The sequence below is a fragment of the Lepisosteus oculatus genome, chromosome 6 (assembly GCF_040954835.1).
Source record: "Lepisosteus oculatus isolate fLepOcu1 chromosome 6, fLepOcu1.hap2, whole genome shotgun sequence".
NCBI lineage: Eukaryota > Metazoa > Chordata > Actinopteri > Semionotiformes > Lepisosteidae > Lepisosteus > Lepisosteus oculatus.
Genome location: NC_090701.1, coordinates 32,523,578 through 32,542,961, shown reverse-complemented (window position 1 = coordinate 32,542,961; position 19,384 = coordinate 32,523,578). Strand labels below are relative to the sequence as shown.

At 36.7% G+C, this 19,384-nt stretch overlaps 1 protein-coding gene across 2 annotated transcripts in view; it reads left to right on the top strand.

Moving 5' to 3' along the window:
- Positions 1–8,387: 8,387 nt before the first annotated feature.
- The window catches only part of pth1r (parathyroid hormone 1 receptor), a 140,360-nt gene continuing 129,363 nt past the window's right edge, over positions 8,388–19,384 (top strand). The window contains exon 1 of one of the 2 annotated variants that reach the window (XM_015354107.2): positions 8,388–9,832. In XM_015354107.2, the coding sequence (XP_015209593.1) occupies positions 9,704–9,832 (129 nt within the window). In that variant the 5' untranslated portion in view covers positions 8,388–9,703. Of the gene's footprint in view, positions 9,833–9,884; positions 9,953–19,384 lie in introns of those variants that run through there. The other variant, XM_015354108.2, reaches the window with a different exon arrangement.

Genomic DNA, 19,384 nt, shown 5'->3' with positions numbered 1-19,384 from the left:
TGCAGCACGCGTCCTGACCATCCTGAGACTCAGCCCGGACAACCATGGAACGGCCAGTGTGTCCGAGTGCGAGAACTTTCAGCAGCAAGCCTCGTGAACAGGTCGGAACTGTGGACAGCTGAATCACTATTCAGAACTAGCGCTTCATCAGGAACGAACCGGTCCTCTTCCTGACATGCTGGGACCCACAGTCATTTTTTCTCCTGTGCACAAACTCTTGCTAGTTTCAGCCAAAACTAACTAGCCGGTCTTCAGAGAGCATCAGCAGCGCACTGTCGCAAGCCGCACAGCAAAGCCTGGCACGGAGCCAGACAGCGCGGATTTGACAGCAACAAGCCTGCAACTGCTTCTTTGTGCCCGCAGGAGATCTGAATCCCCATAGATTGGATGAGTATTCAACATCACTGCATTACAGCTTGAGAATTCAATTGTTATCCCAACCAGTTGATATCAATTTAATTCCTAAGAGTAATGTATTTGTTTTGAGTATCTAATGTAGAAGTTGTAACCAAGTTCAATTACGAAACGGTATAAATGAATGATATACTGAACGTATGTCCTCTTGAAATGTGTAAACCTTTGTAACTGAATGAATATATATCTTTTGTATTCTGATAACCCTCACTATAAGATCTGTTATGTTTACATGCACATTCTATGTATTAATAAATGTATTTTAGTGTATTAGTACCTGTGTGGGTGCGTTCTTTGAGTTATACCGCATGGTTGGATTCTAAGGCCATTAAAAGAATCAATTTTGTGACTTACTGCTACAATTAATAATTGTCCCAGTAAATGCCCAAACCCCTACAGAACTGGTGCCTCGTGAAAGCACACTACAATGTGAAGCTGGGTGGCACAGAGTGGATAAAAAATGCTCTAATGCCTGGTGATCAAAGAAAGTGGAGAATGAAAAGTTAGTGAGAAGATCAAATGAGTGTAATGAGCCATGAGTTTAGAGTAACAGAGATCGAGAAAACTAGGATAAGGGAGAAGATCATGCAGTCTTCTACCAGATGGGAACAACGAGAAAGATTACATGAAGTTTTCAGAAAAACAAAGACAGACCTTTTAAAATGTGAAAAACTAACATGATACACTGGTGTCAGGTTAATGTGTGTGTCAACACCTGGCAAATCCCCCATCTGCTTTCCCCAAAGCCTGCATTGATAGTTATCTAGAAATAACTACCAATGTTCTCTACTTATAATTATGTTTATACAAGTAAAAAAATATGTTTAGGCATATTTTAAGTATTCATCCACAGTATTAATTGTCAAATCTAACTATTATACATTGGAGGTATTAAGTAATTTACTAACACACTGCCACATCATCACAAAATATCGTAACATTCTGCAAATTTTGGATACTTTATAGTTTTTTTAATTAAGCAGATACACATTTAGACTTAATTAACCTTTGACCTAAGAGAATACATATGTAATGTCACTGTGCCTGTATTGATTTTGTGACCTACAGTACTTGAAGAAAGATTAAATACTTTAATTGTTCATGTGCGAATAGAGCACAAAACATTGAGGGTTTTGGTTAGTGATCCTTTTAATTATAATAATAATTGCTAACGCTTATATAGCGCTTTTCTGGACACTCCACTCAAAGCGCTTTAAAGGTAATGGGGACTCCCCTCCACCACCACCAATGTGCAGCATCCACCTGGATGATGCGACGGCAGCCATAGTGCGCTAGAACGCTCACCACACATCAGCTATCAGTGGGCAGGCGAGCAGAGTAATGAAGCAAATTCATAGAGGGGGATTATTAGGAGGCCATGATTGGTAAGGGCCAATGGGGAATGTGGCCAGGACACCGGGGTTAGTTACCTATTACATTAGTTACCCCTACTCTTTTCGAGAAACGCCCTGGGATTTTTAATGACCACTGAGAGTCAGGACCTCGGTTTTACGTCTCATCTGAAGGACGGCGCCTGTTTACAGTATAGTGTCCCCCTCACTATACTGGGGCATTAGGACCCACATGGACTGCAGGGTGAGCACCCCCTGTTGGCCCCACTAACACCTCTTCCAGCACCAACCTTAGTTTTTCCCAGGAGGTCTCCTATCCAGGTACTGACCAGGTTCACAACTGCTTAACTTCAGTGGGTTGCCAGTTGAGATTTGCAGGGTGATATGGCTGCTGGTTTTGAGGGTTCTTTATTATTCATTGGTCAACTAATTAGGATACAAAAAAGAAATCTTGAAAATATTGTTATTTCATAATGGTACTGTATTATTTTCTACTTAACACATTTAGATCCCATCAGGATTATGGCTCTCCTTCTGTGCTTCACCATTTCAGGTAAAAACACTTTATTACTAAAAGAATTGGGGCTAGTTGTGTATTCTTCTGGCTTCATTTCAGTTAGGGCTTCTGTAATTTTGCTTTGTAAAACACATCCTGGACAGGAGACAGAGAAACACATACTGTATGTAGATATCATCAGTGTAGCTTCCTGTTCTTCATCTGTACTAGAACCTATTCTAACTGAGTAGAAATTTGCATCAGCATTGTTAACTTTGAATTTAAAGTAGTGAGGGGAAATCAAACCTTGACTGTCAGATGCAATCTTCATATAACCCTGACTTCTTTTATCAAGCTCCCTCTCAAACAACTGAAATGTGTACAGCATTTCTATTTGATGTCTACAAAAGGGATTAGATCTATAAACAAAACCAATAACAGATACACTATACAGGAGATAATCACTTTCAGAGACTGTTACCTTCAAATGTTTGATAATTAAATGTGCGATTTGAATCAGTGACAGTAAACAATACCCCTGGTGATTTGCTTCTTTAAAAGATAGTTTCATTTAAGAATATAACTTGTAACAGTTTCCTTGCTTTTCTTTTTGCAGGACATTTTTTAACTGGACAATAAAAGCATAAAGTTAAGGATAATATACAGTATGTGTTTCTAAAAGCCTCAAGGCTGGCTGATGTCCTACAACGCTCACAGATGCAATTTTGTTGCATAAATGACTGCAGTGCCTTCACGTGTACTTCTTACAACATACGGGATCTTTCCAAAAACTATCAATATGAAGTAAACAAGTAGTGTGAGGGCTACATTGTACCCCTCAACCTTGTTTTCAGTATTTTGTCTTCTGTGTACAGTATATACAGTATTGGGCAAAACATTGTTAAAAATGTTATATAGACATACCACAAAGAAAAATTGACCACAAAGAAAAATCAGTCTGGAATTGTATAAGAAATTCCCAATAACATTAGAAATGTGTAATATTACAAATGTTCTGGATGATTATTATCCAAATCTTTAAAAATCATTTCACTTATGAATGAATAAAAATTCTGGAATCATACAATTCTTTGAGTTATCTTTATTATTTTCACCTCAAATAAATGCCTCAATAAATTGTCATAAGATATTTGTTCAAAACGATTTTTAATTTTACTCTTTAATGCCAATGTTATGGCTGCAGTTGGTCTTAATTAACCCCTCATTATCCAATTTCCCTTACACACCCCTTCCTTCACTATTTAAACCCTCAGTTCTCCCAGTAACATTGCTCGGTACTGGTACAGTATCGTTTCTGCCTTCTGAGCTCACCTCGCCCTTTCCTCCTTAGTACCTGTTCTTCCTCGTCTGGACTCCCTGAACGTCGACTTTTTGGTTTTGGATTTTGGATTACTTGCTCTTGTCTCACCCTTATCGGATTTGTTTGCCTCTCTTTTTGTGTACTACCTGGACTTCACCCTCACCTGCCTTGGATACCTCAGCTACCTGACCTTACTTGGAGACCCGCACAGGGTTAGTAAATTACATAATTTCTCAATATCCTAGGGATATTGTTTCTGACCGGTGGCTCTAGTTCTTCTCTAATTTTTGGAGGGCTTTTTGCAGGTCGCTGGGGACGTCGGTCTCTTTGACTTCTGGATATCACACTTGACTTCACACACCTATGTATTTATTTTATTTTTTATTTATCTTGTTTGTCTTTTGTTTTATAACTATTCTGATGTCTGTTTTGCTTGTCTTGGGCTGGACTGCTGTAACATATCAATTTCCCTACGGGATTAATAAAGTATTATCTATCTATATCACCCTGAGGCTAATGGGCAGGACGAACAGACCAATCAAAACCTTCTCACCTTCTTGAGGGGCTACACCTCAGCCTCACAAAACAACTAGGCCTCTCTCCTTCCCTGGGTGGAATATGGCATCAACTTCCTTTCTTCTTCCCCCACTGGTATGTTGCCATTTCTCCCTTGGATATCAACCCACCCTCCTCCCAGATTACTGCCCCCCAACAGCTGTCCCCTTGGTGCATGAAAATTACCTACATATATTTGGCAAACTGCCAAGAAATCCTTTCTCAAGTCCTCACAACGCCAGATCTCTGCAGCCAACCGCCATCGCCAGTCCGCTCCTAGATTCCAAAGTTTGTCTGGTTCTCCACCAACCAAAAACCTGCCCTTGCGACAAGCCTCATGGAAACTTGGACCCCACTACATTGAACCTTTTAGAATCCTCTCTCAGATCACACCTGTTTGGTTTTGCCTGGCTCTCTCCCCTACTCCTAAGTTCCACCCAACTTTTCATGTTTCAGCTCTTAAACCTTTCTTTTGCCCCCCCCCCCCTTGACTGGGGTCACCTCGCTTACACAGTGAACAAAATCTTGGATTCTCTGAGGTTTCGTGGAACCTTGCAATATCTCGTAGACTGGGAGGGTTATGGTCCTGAAGAGAGATCCTGGGTTTCGGACAGGCACATCCTTAACCGTTCCCCTCTCCAGGGCTTTCATCAAGCCTTTCCAGACCATCCATCTCGGACTTCAGGATCCGCCCGTAGGGAGAGGGGGGGGAACGTTATGGCTGCAGCTGGTCTTAATTAACCCCTCATTATCCAGTTTCCCTTACACACCCCTTCCTTCACTATTTAAACCCTCAGTTCTCCCAGTAACATCGCTCGGTATTAGGATCTTTTCCGCCTCCTCAGCTCACCTCTCCCTTTCCTCCTTAGTACCTGTTCTTCCTCATTTGGACTCCCTGAACATCGACTCTTTGGTTTTGGTTTTTGGATATCTTGCTCTTGCCTCACCCTTATCGGATTTGTTTGTCTCTCTTTTTGTGTACTACCTGGACTTGACCCTGCCTGGAATAACCAACCACGCTACCTTGTCGCCTGCCTTGGATACTTCAGCTTCTGGACCTTGCCTGGAAACCTGCACAGGGTTCGTAAATTACATAGTTTCTCACAGAATACCGAGCCTTCAGCATGAACCCTGCAGGTCAAGACGATCCTTACTCCATTCTCCAGCATCACTCCCAAACTCAAAACACATTATCAACATTCCATCCATTTATTTTCTATCCCAGCAAGCAACTGGCGCAAGGTGGGATACACCCTGGATGGGACGTCTGTCCATTCCAGTAATACCCCAATCCCATTCAAAGGCAAACACTTCAGTGAAAGTGCTTGTTTTAGCACAAATGTGTGTCTGTGCTTTCTGATATCATTACCTATTTTGCATTTAAATGTATTGAGAAGAGTGGTAACAGTTCTTGGCTGTTAAGGTTTTGTATACCTTATAATCACTAAAGGTGATTGATAATTAAGACCCTTTCACCCATATGTATAAATACAAACAAAATAGAGAATGTATGCATGTACAGGTATATAATTTTAGAGTATGATGGCCTGCAGTGTTCAAGTACTGAAACAGGAACGTTATTTTTTATCACCTGTACAAAGAGTTTTGAATGTAAGAGTTTTCTTTTAAGATTTAAATACCTACAGTATATCAATACAGTGCCTTGTGAAAGATTTCAGACTCTTCTTATATCTAATGTTGTGAAATTACAAAATAGTAGATTCACATTTTCTAAATATAATATTGAGTTCAAAACCTACATGTATCATTGAAGATTTCTAAGTGTAATATAATTTACAGTAAAAATCAAAAAACTGTTTAACAAAAATTAAAGAGAAAAAAATAAATGTGTTGATTTGATAAGAGTCATGATTTTTTGGAATTAATGTTATTCAGCTGTAGGCATTCTCTCACAAGGCACCAGTAAATGTAGGGGTTTTGTGCTTTTACTGGGACAATTATAAATTGTAGCAGTAAGTCACAAAATGATTCTTGGATGGCTATTAGAGTTACAAATACCAAGAGGGACGTACATTCAGTATATAATTAATTTAGACCATTTCCTAAATGAACTTGGATTACAACTTCTACACTAGATACTCAAAAGCAAGTACATCACTCAAAGGAATTAAATTGATATCAACTTTGATTGAGGTAACAATTGAATTCTCGAGCTGTAATGCAGAATGTTGAATACTCATCTAATCTATGTGGATTCAGATCTCCTGCAGACAAAGAAACAGCGGCAGGCTTGTTGCTGTGTCCAGTCGGCGCTCTCTGGCTTGGTGCCAAGCAGTGGTGTTGCGGCTGGAGGGAAGTGGGAGAGATTCTTGCTGCGATGCTCTAACAGTGGGCTCTCTGAAGACCGGCTAGTTAGTTTTGGCTTACTAGCAGAGTTTCTGCACAAGACCAGTTCGTTCCTGACGTAGCGCTAGTTCTGAATACTTAGATTCAGCTGTCCACAGTTCCGCCCGTAGTTCACTTGTTGATCAGGTGAGTTTTCGCGGTGGGTTTTCAATGTAACTTTAGCAGATTTTCTCAAGGTCTCTCAAGTTGCTTGGGAATCTCTTATGGACAGCAGTTTTCAAGTCATTCCATATTCAGGACACGATTCAAGTCAGGACTTTTGGGCTACTTAAGAACATTCACTATTTTTAATCCATTCCAGTGTACAGTAGTTTTAGCCTTCTGCGTTGGATCATTGTTTTGCTGAAACGCAATTTTTTTATGCCCCACTTTTAGGTCTGGACCAGGTTTTCCTCTAAGATTTGCAATATATGTTCCCAGTCCCTGCTGATGAGAAGCAGAACTTTATCACAAACATGCCACCACCATACTTAACAGTAGGGATGGTGTTGACTGACTGGTGTTCTATGTTGGGTTTGTATCAAATGTAACACAATGCATTTAGATAAAAAAGTTCCCTTTTGTCCTGTCTGACCACAAATGTTTTGCATCATGTTAGAGGTATCCTTTACTTAGGTACTTTATTGTAAACGCCAAGCAGGATTTTAGATTCCTCACAAAGGCTAACAACTCCACCTTGGCTGCTGAGGTCTTTTAATCTTTTTTCTACCCTTCTCTTAATCAGTATCTTCATATACCATTTTTTCTCTGAGTTGTTTTGAAATGTCCCTGGTCTCCATAGTTCAATGTTTGCATTATAATATTCAGATTCACTACCTGATGGAGGGACCTTACATACTGTAGATAGGTTTAGTTATTCTGGAATCATGTGAACGACTTTTGTTGCATACAAAGGCCACTTAACTAACTTTAAGCATTAAAGCAATTCTTTGCACCTTAATTAACTGAGGTTCAGCTTCATTAATTGAGGTTTGAAAGTGCAAACTACTTTGATTTGTGTAATCATGTTGTTTTCATTATCAATAAAAAAATTATTTTTAAATTTTTTCTTTCATATAAATGATCTATTTGCTTCTTTCTTTTTTGCTTTCAATGTGTGGGAGAGTTTGTGTATACAGTTTACTGTAATAAATATGAATTGCTCCTTCAAACAGACAGGATTGCAATCTTTAAAGCATTAAAATGTGAAAACTCTGCAAGGGTCTACATACAAGACACTGAATATGTGCCTGTGTTTATATATGAATACTTATTCAAGCAGTATCAGTATCATTGATGGTCCAACAGTTTATTTCCCTTATAAAATAACCTACAGATAACCTATAGATTTTTCCATGGAAAAAAAAAATTGGTTGTTTTTAAGGGTCACTACAGTATATTATCCTCCTGGGAAAAAAATACAGGCTTAAAATTATAAATGACTGAGAATATCTGACATTAAATACACTTAACTGTGTAGCAAATATGCTTATTATTTTAAATTAAATTATCATTATTTTAATATTTCCTTATATTTCATTGTAGCCTTGAATGGCCAAAGTATAATTTCTCTTTCACGAACCCAACCTAAAAATAAACCCGTTCGCTCGGTTGACCACAAAAAATGGTCTCTGCATATTTTTTTCACTTTGTAACACTGAAATAATGTGTCCTTCGAACCTTAAAATCTGCAAAAAGCCGATAAAACCAGCCTGTATGAAGATTTTCAGAACTCTGTAACACAATGTATGAATGTGTCAGTGGCAAAGGGGTGGGAAAAGATGTCATTTGAAGTCAGTGCTTGTATCACATGGAAGACACTATGAACCAATCGGGTCCTGTCATGCTTCCCTTTAATATCTGCCTCTTTCTGTCCCTACTACTCGAGAAAGGCACAGAGAACCAAACGGAGCTGGGGGGTTTATAACCATTTGCAGGAGGATTCTGACTTAAAGCTGTGGAAATTTAACTTTCGTGTTTCCTTTGGAAAAGGGCTTTGTCTTTTTTTTCCATAGAGTAATGAAAACATGTTAAACTAATTGCAGTACAAGCAGATAATTATGATAAACGAGTTTCCTTACGAATACAACACATGCACACTAGTATGATTAAACAAGATGTACAGTAGCTGCATATCCCCTTGCCTGCTCTGCAAAACGGTTTAAACCGAAAAAAAAACTGCACACGTACCTTCAGTAAATGGAAGCGCCTCCTACTGATGGTTAAGGATTTAAGTTTTAAACTTCGGTTTGAAAGTGGCAAACTTCATCTTTGTCAGTTTCTACTTTTTTGAGGATATGCAATACTGCTGCGAAAGATTTTTTTCCTGTTTTTAAATCATCTGCAACTGGAGAGCCCCCGAACCTAACATTTACTGTGAATGAAAGAGGTTTATGTTTCTTGAAGTAGTGTGGCTAATGTGAAGAAGCTTTAACTTGTGTTATGAAGACTTTCTGTCAGAATATAAGAAGAAAGTCTTTTTATCGTACAAAGAATACATGAACTATGTTCCGGATCTTCAAGTGGACACTAATTATTGACTGTTTTGATTATGAGCTAACGTGATTCGTGATTCAACAGCTGATCAGAATGCAAAGCAATCTTTTTTCGAGATCTAAAATGTTTTATAGATGCCAGCTGTAATATGTATTTTGTTTTTATATTGACCTTGTATGTGCAAAAATGGTCTTATTTCTTTTTCTTCAAATTTGACGCTGATCCCTACAGCATGTAATTAGCGTGCAGTTTTCAACCCTATAATTTTTGTAACGTGTATTCAATTTACTAAATAGCAGATCCGCATTTTGATCTCTCTTGTTTTAAGAGAAAACAAGTTTAAAAGTAACATTCTTTGAAATGAAAGTACGGCAGAAGGAAAATTAAAAGATCTAAAAATAAAGTACTGGTTTCTTCTCCACAAAGAATCATTTGAACTTCCCACCGCAGAACGAGAAGGAAATAAATAACAGTTTTGACATATGGATGTGATTTTTGCAAAACAGACAGATGCAGAGAAATAAAGAGTCTCAGCGCAGACTAAATGTGTTGCAGATTTGAAAAAAAAAAAGCAGCCTAGAGATTATTTTAATAATTGTACAAGCCACGATCGTCTACGTTATGGGGAAACAGAATGGATGCAAAAAGATGACCGGTTCTCTGGCTCCGATTTAAGTGGATGAAAACGTCAGTGAAAACATTTTTAAGTGGCTATCAAACCATATGAAGTTACTTTATTCCAGCGGTTGTTGGAGGTTCGATTTAGTTGGTTTAGTTATGGGATCTACTCTACTGCTACACAGTTTGAGCATTATTCTGTGCTGTTCAGCCCTGAGCTGCGCCTACGGTCTGGTAAGTTCTTTCTGCAATACCCATTCTGGCATGTGGCATGCATCTCTACAAGGGTGAAGGGGTGTGTAGTTATTTACCTGCCTGCTCGGAATCTGCTTCAGACCGTTGCTGCACTCCATGGTGAGGTTTCCAAATAGTGAAATTTAGCAAAAAGTCATTATGTTTTTAAAGCCTGTTAGCACCAATATTGTTTTCTATGAAAATATATTTAACGATATAATACAGTCGTATTGATATGCACAGTGTACCACAGATAGCTCGCCTCGCTGTGACACTATATGCCTGGCAATTTTGATGAAAGTGGTTTTAAGCCATATTTTTTAAGGTTAATTCTAGAGCAATGCAGAATCCAGAAAGAAAAAAAAATGTCACCGGAAAATGGTATAGGAAAGGTACTGTATTTGTGGAAATGATTTAAGTTTTCCATTTAAATTGGAGCTGTGAATAATACTGCGTGGGTAATGGTCTAAGCTATGTGCATTTTATTTAACTGTTGTGAACTTCTATGAAAAGTATACCTTTGAAACTGATAGTTTGTTTTCGTGTTTGAAAATTAATATTATTCATCTCTTAATGGAATGAATCAACAGTAGGACCCTTACAGATGCAGTACCAACAGCAATAGTGGTACTGTATGTTGGTGAAATTCTGATTGATTATTTAGATAAAAGTGTATATTAATGGTAGTGAATAGACAAAGCTTATTTACTTGGAATGATTTATTATAAGAATGACAACTTATTTCTCTCTAATGCTTTTAAGTTGGTAATGGGACCAGCTGGTGTGCTGACCACTGTTAATTAGAACATGGATTGAAAGGAAGCATTTAACTTGGTGCTTTTGTGCAAGGGGACCCATTTCCAATAATGTCCCCTAAATAAGGACAGTGTCTTAAGAAATCACATTGCATTCTTTTCTTGTTATAAGTTTAGCTATTGTTAATATTAAAAATGAAAATGTAGATGAGCATAACAACCATAAATGTTGAAAAAATCCAGAGTCTGTTAATTTCACACATCACTAAAATAGTTTTACTAAGTTTCTGGGGACCTCAAGGGGTCCCTGGACCACTGGTTGAAAACATCTGAGCCTGTTTTATGGCTACTTATATAGTAAATGATCAAGAGATTAATATCAAGAAAGGCAGGTCTTTGGCATATTCAAATGCATTAATTTACTGATTTGTCTTAGAAATGATGCTCTTAAGTGTCATAACTTCTTACTAAGGTCAGTACACTAAGTATGTATCTAAGTATTATAAGATATAAAGATGTAATGGGTTTAAGTGAATTACTCATTTCTGCTTTTTGTAGAAAACTAAAATAATACTAAATAAAGTAATACAAGAATGTCAGCACTTCTTATTATATTGTTCAAAATCCTTCCATACAACTTACAAATGTTAGCCTCCAACTGATGAAATATGATTAAATAATGTGTATGTGATTGTTAATCAGTCTATGTAAAGCAAACATAAGGATACTGTAGATGATATTGCATGTAATTTTTGTCCTGAGTATTTCCTTCACTTTCATTATTACAAATTCACTTGTACAGGTATGTCAGTAAAGACGCATGTTCTAGATGTTTTTTACACATTTCTTGTGTTTTTCATGTATTAAAACTTAATAGTGCATTGCCAAATTTTTAAATTTACTAAGTTTCTATCTTACAGGTAATTTTATAAATTAATGTATTTGAGTTGTACCGACTTTGCTCTGAACATTGTCTGTGTACAACAAACACCAGAAATTATATATTTGGCAATACATTGTTAATTATTCATACTTTAGTACAGTACTAGACAGTTTCTTTCATGAACTTGTAGCAGTTAATAATGGGACCAGGCAGAACTAAATTTCAATAATAAAATTAACAAATAAATACTGTACATCAGTCAATCAGTCACTCTTAACATAAGAAAAGAAATAACTGAAGCAAAACAAAAGAATATATTTTCAGAATGTATGTCAAGAGAAGCCACAGAGAATGTTGGAAGCTATTTCATTTGTTTTAGAAAATTATATGTTTTTTTTTCAACTTTAAAACGGATTTGTTGTTTTTAAGGTGTATCTGAGGAAAAATGAAATGCATGACTCAAGTGAGGTTTTCTTTAAAAAAAAAGTCAAATTTTGGTTTTATGGTACTTGTCAGTTTTCAGCGATGCACGAAGATAATGTCTGTCCATCTTCAGGTGTGTCTATGTAATTCAGTTTTGTGTAAGCACATATACTGTATTTGTCGATTAAAATTATGCAGAAGAAGACATTTGTATCATAGGGAAGAAAGGGAGAAGAAACACAATTGATTATGTTTTTAAAAATATGGAAGGTTACAAACAAAAGGTGACCATTTAGTAGTAAGCATATACTGTAAGTAGATGATTAAATGTACAGTATACTGAAAATGTTGAAAGAAGCCAGGTTTTCTGCAACAACATGGCTGGGTAGCTTGTTCCATACTCTCACAGCCCTTCGGGTAAAGAATTGCAACTTGTTCTTGGTTTAAAATGCACTGCCACATTTTCCACTTGCACCCCCACGTTTCACTGTTATTTCTAACGTGAGCTGTCTTTGTCTGTGTCTTTAAGAATTTTGAATACTTATGTCAGGTCCTCTAATAGTCTTCTCTGTTCAGCTCATAGGATGATATTTCACTCTAACAATTATTTAGAGAAGCTTGTATAAAAGTATAGTATTATTCTCCTACTATGTGTTTACTCTATTCATGAATGGGATAGAGCTCCAAATATTTTGTGGTACAATGCTTTATATTCAGACAGAGGTGTTGTTTTGCTATGTTGAAACTCAGACCTTTTGTGTTTAATCCTTTAAGCTAGTTAGTGCAAAGTATGCAAATAAGATGACTCAATTCCTATTTCATGCTAACACAGTTGCTCAGTGCTATCAAAAAAATAAATTCCTTAGAACAAAAACATGTTTAATTCACAATAGCATTTTTATTACTCAAGAGATGGGTTAAAATATCTCTTCTTCATGTAACCTTTCTTAATTTTGAGAAGGTGTCCATGCTACTGTAAGATTTACGGCACCAGAAAAAGGTTTAAGAATCCCAAAAATAATGAGAGTCATAATTTCCTACCATTGTTGAATCAAACACAGTCTTTTCTTAAATAACCTAAAGGGTTGATATTTAACCTCAATCAATGTTTTATGAGATGCAGTGGTGTATGAAGTAGAAAAAAAGAAGATTTATTAAGATTCAGTTTATGTGAGCCATTACTAAGCATATTTAAGGGAGTAATCAGGATTTGAAATAATTGGACAAACAGTTACCAAGGTGTTTGGGTAACCCTGTTGTACATAAAGTTCAGTAACATTGTGAGTTTGGTTTTCAGTATACAGCACATGTTACTGGAGAACATTAAGCCATGATCCAAATATGATTTTTTTTTTTACAAAAAGAATAGTTGGTGGGACAAAAACATTTCTAAACATTTGGAGCTCTATACTTCCTCTGCCAGACAGTATAAAAATTGAACATTTCCAAGACCGCATTGACTCTGTCGAGGACTGGTCATCTTACTAAAAGCACCATCTTGCTAAAAGCAGTCCAGAGCATAAACCAGGAGGTTACACAGAAACAAAAAGTATTGTTTAAGAATCTTTAGGACTCTCTTGTGGCAGAACATATCAGCATTCATGCTTCAGCCACTGGGAAAAGACTGAAAGGGAAGGTTTACATGTCAGATTTGCTTGAACGAAATCACCAAGTTTGCCAATGAACAATTGGGCAATCCAGAAGATTCCTTAGAATGATCTTCCAGAATGATCTTTGGACAGCTAAGTTAAAAATAGAAGTTTTTTACCTCAAACACTGCCTTCCAACAGAAGAACCTCATCCTGTCTCAGGGCCCAGCTTGCATCATTCACAAGAACATAAATTTGGTCTTGAAACAAACTCTGGAAGAAATCATCCACACATCAAATGTAGATGAGTTCCAAAATGATCCTAAACATACTGTACAAACATATCTGCAGTACAACAGGAACTGAAGAATTGAAGAAGGAGATTTACATTATGGATTGGCTAAGTCAAAGTCTGGCCCTAAACCCCATTAAAATATTATGGCAAGACCTGAAGTGAGCTAGACATGCAAGGAAACCCTCAATTGCCACTGACATGAAGCAGTCATTCAAGGAAGAATGGGCGTAAAAATCATAAAAGCAGCTATTCTAAGTCTAGTTGAAGTCATTGCTTCTCATGGAATTGCCAGCAGTTACTGAATATAAGGATATGTACTTTGGATCATTTTAATTAAATATTTCAAATATATCTAAGTTTTTTGTTATTTTTTACTCAAGTTATATTTTTGTTTTATGAAAACATTCATATGCAAGAATATGGACCAACCTGGAGGGGTTTACATTTTCTTTCTCGACACCATAAGTCTTAACATTTTAGCATTTTAGTTCTGACGTATAATTAATATAAATTATTTTTTCTTTTGATCTCAGACATTTTGGTCCAATTGAAATCACAACATATCTGGATTTGATGGCCAAAATATTACAAGCCTACACCAAATAATGTGCTTGGACTAAAAAATGAATTCACCTTGATTTAGAGCTACTGTACCACATCACAGAGGTCTGAATACTTATGTGACCAGAATATTTCAGCTTTTGACTTTCTTTAAGATATCTACTCACAAATAAGTCATTTTGTCTTTAAACATTGTAATCCAAAAACATTTGAAAACTTAAAGGATCTGAATACTTTTGCAAGGCACTGCATATCATTAAAGTTGTCAACTCACTCATTTGGCCAAACCATGTTGGATCTGCATAAGAATCCCAAAGACTGGGATTGGACTGGGACATTTTTTCCAAGTACTTAGATCAACAGCTTCACATATATTGCATAATTTCATGAGTTTGAATCTGAAGGATAGATGTATGTTTTAGGGTTTTTATTGGGGTGATAGTTATTTGTCACTGATTAAATATTTTTGCTATTAATTTGAATTGTATAGTAGGTTGTGACTTCATCTTCACAAATACCAAAAATCAAATTGAGATGAATCTATAACCTGCCATTCTATCATGTAATACTGCTTGTGGCCTCCCCAGAATATCCAATATCCATATCCATAAATTTATCATTTCTATACCACAATTGTCAGAACATTTGATGACATACAGTGCCTTGCGAAAGTATTCGGCCCCCTTGAACTTTTCAACCTTTTGCCACATTTCAGGCTTCAAACATAAAGATATAATTTTTTTATTTTATGTGAAGAATCACCAACAAGTGGGACACAATTGTGAAGTGGAACGAAATCTATTGGATTTTTGAAACTTTTTTAACTAATAAAAAAATGAAAAGTGGGGCGTGCAAAATTATTCGGCCCCTTTACTTTCAGTGCAGCAAACTCACTCCAGAAGTTCAGCGAGGATCTCTGAATGATCCAATGTTGTCCTAAATGACTGATGGTGATAAATAGAATCCACCTGTGTGTAATCAAGTCTCTGTATAAATGCACCTGCTCTGTGATAGTCTCAAGGTTCTGTTGAAAGCGCAGAGAGCATCATGAAGACCAAGGAACACACCAGGCAGGTCCGTAATACTGTTGTGGAGAAGTTTAAAGCCGGATTTGGATACAAAAAGATTTCCCAAGCTTCAAACATCCCAAGGAGCACTGTGCAAGCGATCATCTTGAAATGGAAGGAGTATCAGACCACTGCAAATCTACCAAGACCTGGCCGTCCCTCTAAACTTTCAGCTCAGACAAGGAGAAGACTGATCAGAGATGCAGCCAAGAGGCCCATGATCACTCTGGATGAACTGCAGAGAACTACAGCTGAGGTGGGAGAGTCTGTCCATAGGACAACAATCAGTCTTACACTGCACAAATCTGGCCTTTATGGAAGAGTGGCAAGAAGAAAGCCATTTCTCAAAGATATCCATAAAAAGTCTCGTCTAAAGTTTGCCACAAGCCACCTGGGAGACACCCCAAACATGTGGAAGAAGGTGCTCTGGTCAGATGAAACCAAAATCGAACTTTTTGGCCACAATGCAAAACGATATGTTTGGCGTAAAAGCAACACAGCTCATCACCCTCAACACACCATCCCCACTGTCAAACATGGTGGTGGCAGCATCATGGTTTGGGCCTGCTTTTCTTCAGCAGGGACAGGGAAGATGGTTAAAATTGAGGGGAAGATGGATGCAGCCAAATACAGGACCATTCTGGATGAAAACCTGTTGGAGTCTGCAAAAGACCTGAAACTGGGACGGAGATTTATCTTCCAACAAGACAATGATCCCAAACATACAGCAAAATCTACAAAGGAATGGTTCACAAATAAACGTATCCAGGTGTTTGAATGGCCAAGTCAAAGTCCAGACCTGAATCCAATCGAGAATCTGTGGAAAGAGCTGAAAACTGCTGTTCACAAACGCTCTCCATCCAACCTCACTGAGCTCGAGCTGTTTTGCAAGGAAGAATGGGCAAGAATTTCAGTCTCTCGATGTGCAAAACTGATAGAGACATACCCCAAGCGACTTGCAGCTGTAATCGCAGCAAAAGGTGGCTCTACAAAGTATTAACGCAAGGGGGCCGAATAATTTTGCACGCCCCACTTTTCATTTTTTTATTAGTTAAAAAAGTTTCAAAAATCCAATAGATTTCGTTCCACTTCACAATTGTGTCCCACTTGTTGGTGATTCTTCACATAAAATAAAAAAATTATATCTTTATGTTTGAAGCCTGAAATGTGGCAAAAGGTTGAAAAGTTCAAGGGGGCCGAATACTTTCGCAAGGCACTGTATATAGGCTAACTGCTCAATTTCAGATATTGGAAGACAGAAAAGCATCTGTTTATGTTCTCAGGTAGATACTTGTACCATGCATCACTAAAAATAGTGGATAACCAAATGTTAAGACATCTTCCCAAGACTGTTCCATTATAATTACACATTTGCATACTGTTTTCCAAGTACTCAGCGTATAATCCTTTTGTGTAAATAAAGGACATGTAAATAACAACAGCAATAATACAGAAGGTATCTATATAAAAGAGGGATCCATGTTTGTTATGCCCAGAGGTATTGAAGAGGGACTTTAATAGACTTAACAACAAAACCTTTGGGATTGTGTTCAATGGTGCAATACACTTTTCTCTAAGGAATCAGTATCTAAATCTCATCAAGATTTCTGGAACATCATTGATCTCCGGTTTGGTGCTCTTCAAAGCTAAACCTAAACCCTGGCACAGCTTGAATAGGAGCTTATCAGAGCATAGAAAGCCATTCCCTAAGGTTAGATTTGAACTCTGATTAGATCAATGACCCTTCAGTGCAGTACTCATTTAGACATGAAGTGCTCATACAGCAATTTAATTTTAAATAGAATTACATAAAATGTCTTATGCATCCTGAAAGTGTAGAAAAATTAAAGTATTGTGCGTTAATATTGGAAAAATAATACATTGGAATGTATATCCTGTGTTCTAACATACTGTATGACAGAATAATTTCTTCTGTCCTATCTTGCATTTTCGAATTCCATCAGTTTTTGTGATTTACACTAAGTCAACATCTTATCATTGGGGCTTGATGTAGTCATTGTTTAATGAATTTTTTTTTAATGGCTCTTTTTATACAATGTTATTGGTTTCTCAGTACATTTTTATTTTAGTGTCATTTTCATTCCAGCTTTTATTAACAATATTTCTTCTTTCACACAAGATGTTTTTTTTCTAAAAAAACAGCTTTTTTCAGTTACATAAAAATATGAGTATATGAAGAACCACATTCATGAATTAGTATGTGCTGATTAAACCCCATAGTCTGTTCTCTTGAACATGAGGCATCAGCTTTAGACAAATTTACTGTATATTTTACATTTGAGTTCTAAGGTAAAAAGAATTTGCTGACTAAATTGTTAGATATAATTTTAGGGTAATTAGTTAAATCGTTAGTTTAAATCTTCTGTTTTTGGATTTTATTTCAGTTTACTGTATTACTTTCTAATGAATTCCATTGTTCCATTTAAGTAGATTTTTTGTGGTCTAATTCCTAATCACATTGCTATTGCCCTTTAGTATGCAATGTTTAAACATATTTCATGAAGGTGTCAGTAATCTTACAGAATGGGTCAGATTGGTTAAACACCCTTCATGTTTTGCGATGGTCTACAATTATATTTCATTTTATTTCCAGCAAATGTCCATTGTAGTCATATCATGTCATATCTTTTGCCAAACTGCTTTATAACATATGGTGTCACGGGAAGCCATAGCCTACCCAGAAAGCAACAAGTACAATGCAGGGTACACCCTGGATAGGACATCATTCCATCACAGGGCAAGTGCAAGCCAATCATACATGGGGACAATTTGGAGGCCACGGTAAAGGTTGCTGGCTCATCCATTGTAGTATTACTGTGAATTTAGTTTTCCTTTTAATAAAACCAGAATGACCTTTTCTTCTTGTGTTCAGATGCACGCTACTATATTCTAGAAATAAACCGATCATTATCACCATCTATTTTGTAAGTTTGGATTATTTTTTATTATCTTTTGGAATTGTAGTAATTTCTAAAAAAACATATAATTAACTTTGTCTAGTAATTTACAGTATATCTCTAGTATAGAGTGGTGTAGTGTGTGAGTAATCAATATGATTTGACATTAACCTGCTTGACTGAGGTAATGACCAGCCTGGCTATAATGATGAGGCTGTTCCCTCACTAAGCAAATTGTACTAAGGAGCTAGTGCAGAGGTGATGTGAATTGATTGGTTCTGAATAATGAGTGGAATGAAGAAGAGTTCTTTATCCATTTTCTATAGTCAGACATGACTGAGGCTTTTTCAATATCCCTGGAGGTTCACTTAGAACTATGGCTATATTTATGCAGCATATCAGTAGTGTACTTTTGCAAGCAGGTAGTTGTTTTTCTTGTTTAGCAACATATCTTGTTTAGTTATGAAATTATGTAAAAAATAAATAGGGCTGTTTATTACTGGATCTGTAATCAATTATAGTAATTACAATGGTACAGCTATTAGCATTATAATTATAATTGTATTGTTCTGCAGTTCACTAGAAGTTGAACAATTACTGTACATTTAGAATATATGAACTTGGTTCTGGTCTCCCAAAAAAAGAGTGATCTGACTATAAGAGAAATTAATTTTGATGGATTTCAGAACAAATGGGTAAACATTTCAGGACAAGTATAGATAATGTTATTTTAATTTATGTTAAATTGCCGTCAAATTTGTGAAGCTCTTGTTTTCAATGTATCTTCCAGTGGATGCATATTGGAAAGTAAGTGGAGAATATAGAGCCTGGTGATTATATTAGCTACTTGCATTTCTCTTTTGTCTTCACCAAGACACATTTTAGTTTGCAATGCTCTTTGTAAAAGTAAGTCATCTCAAAAAGTAGTTTATTTTCACCTCTGTGTCATTCTTACAAGTATTTAAAGAAAGCATAGCAAGGGAATTCCCATTGTATGATAGGAGTGACAGAAATTTAATTTGCAGCTTGTCCTGCATCTGTTTACTGTAAGTAACATATGG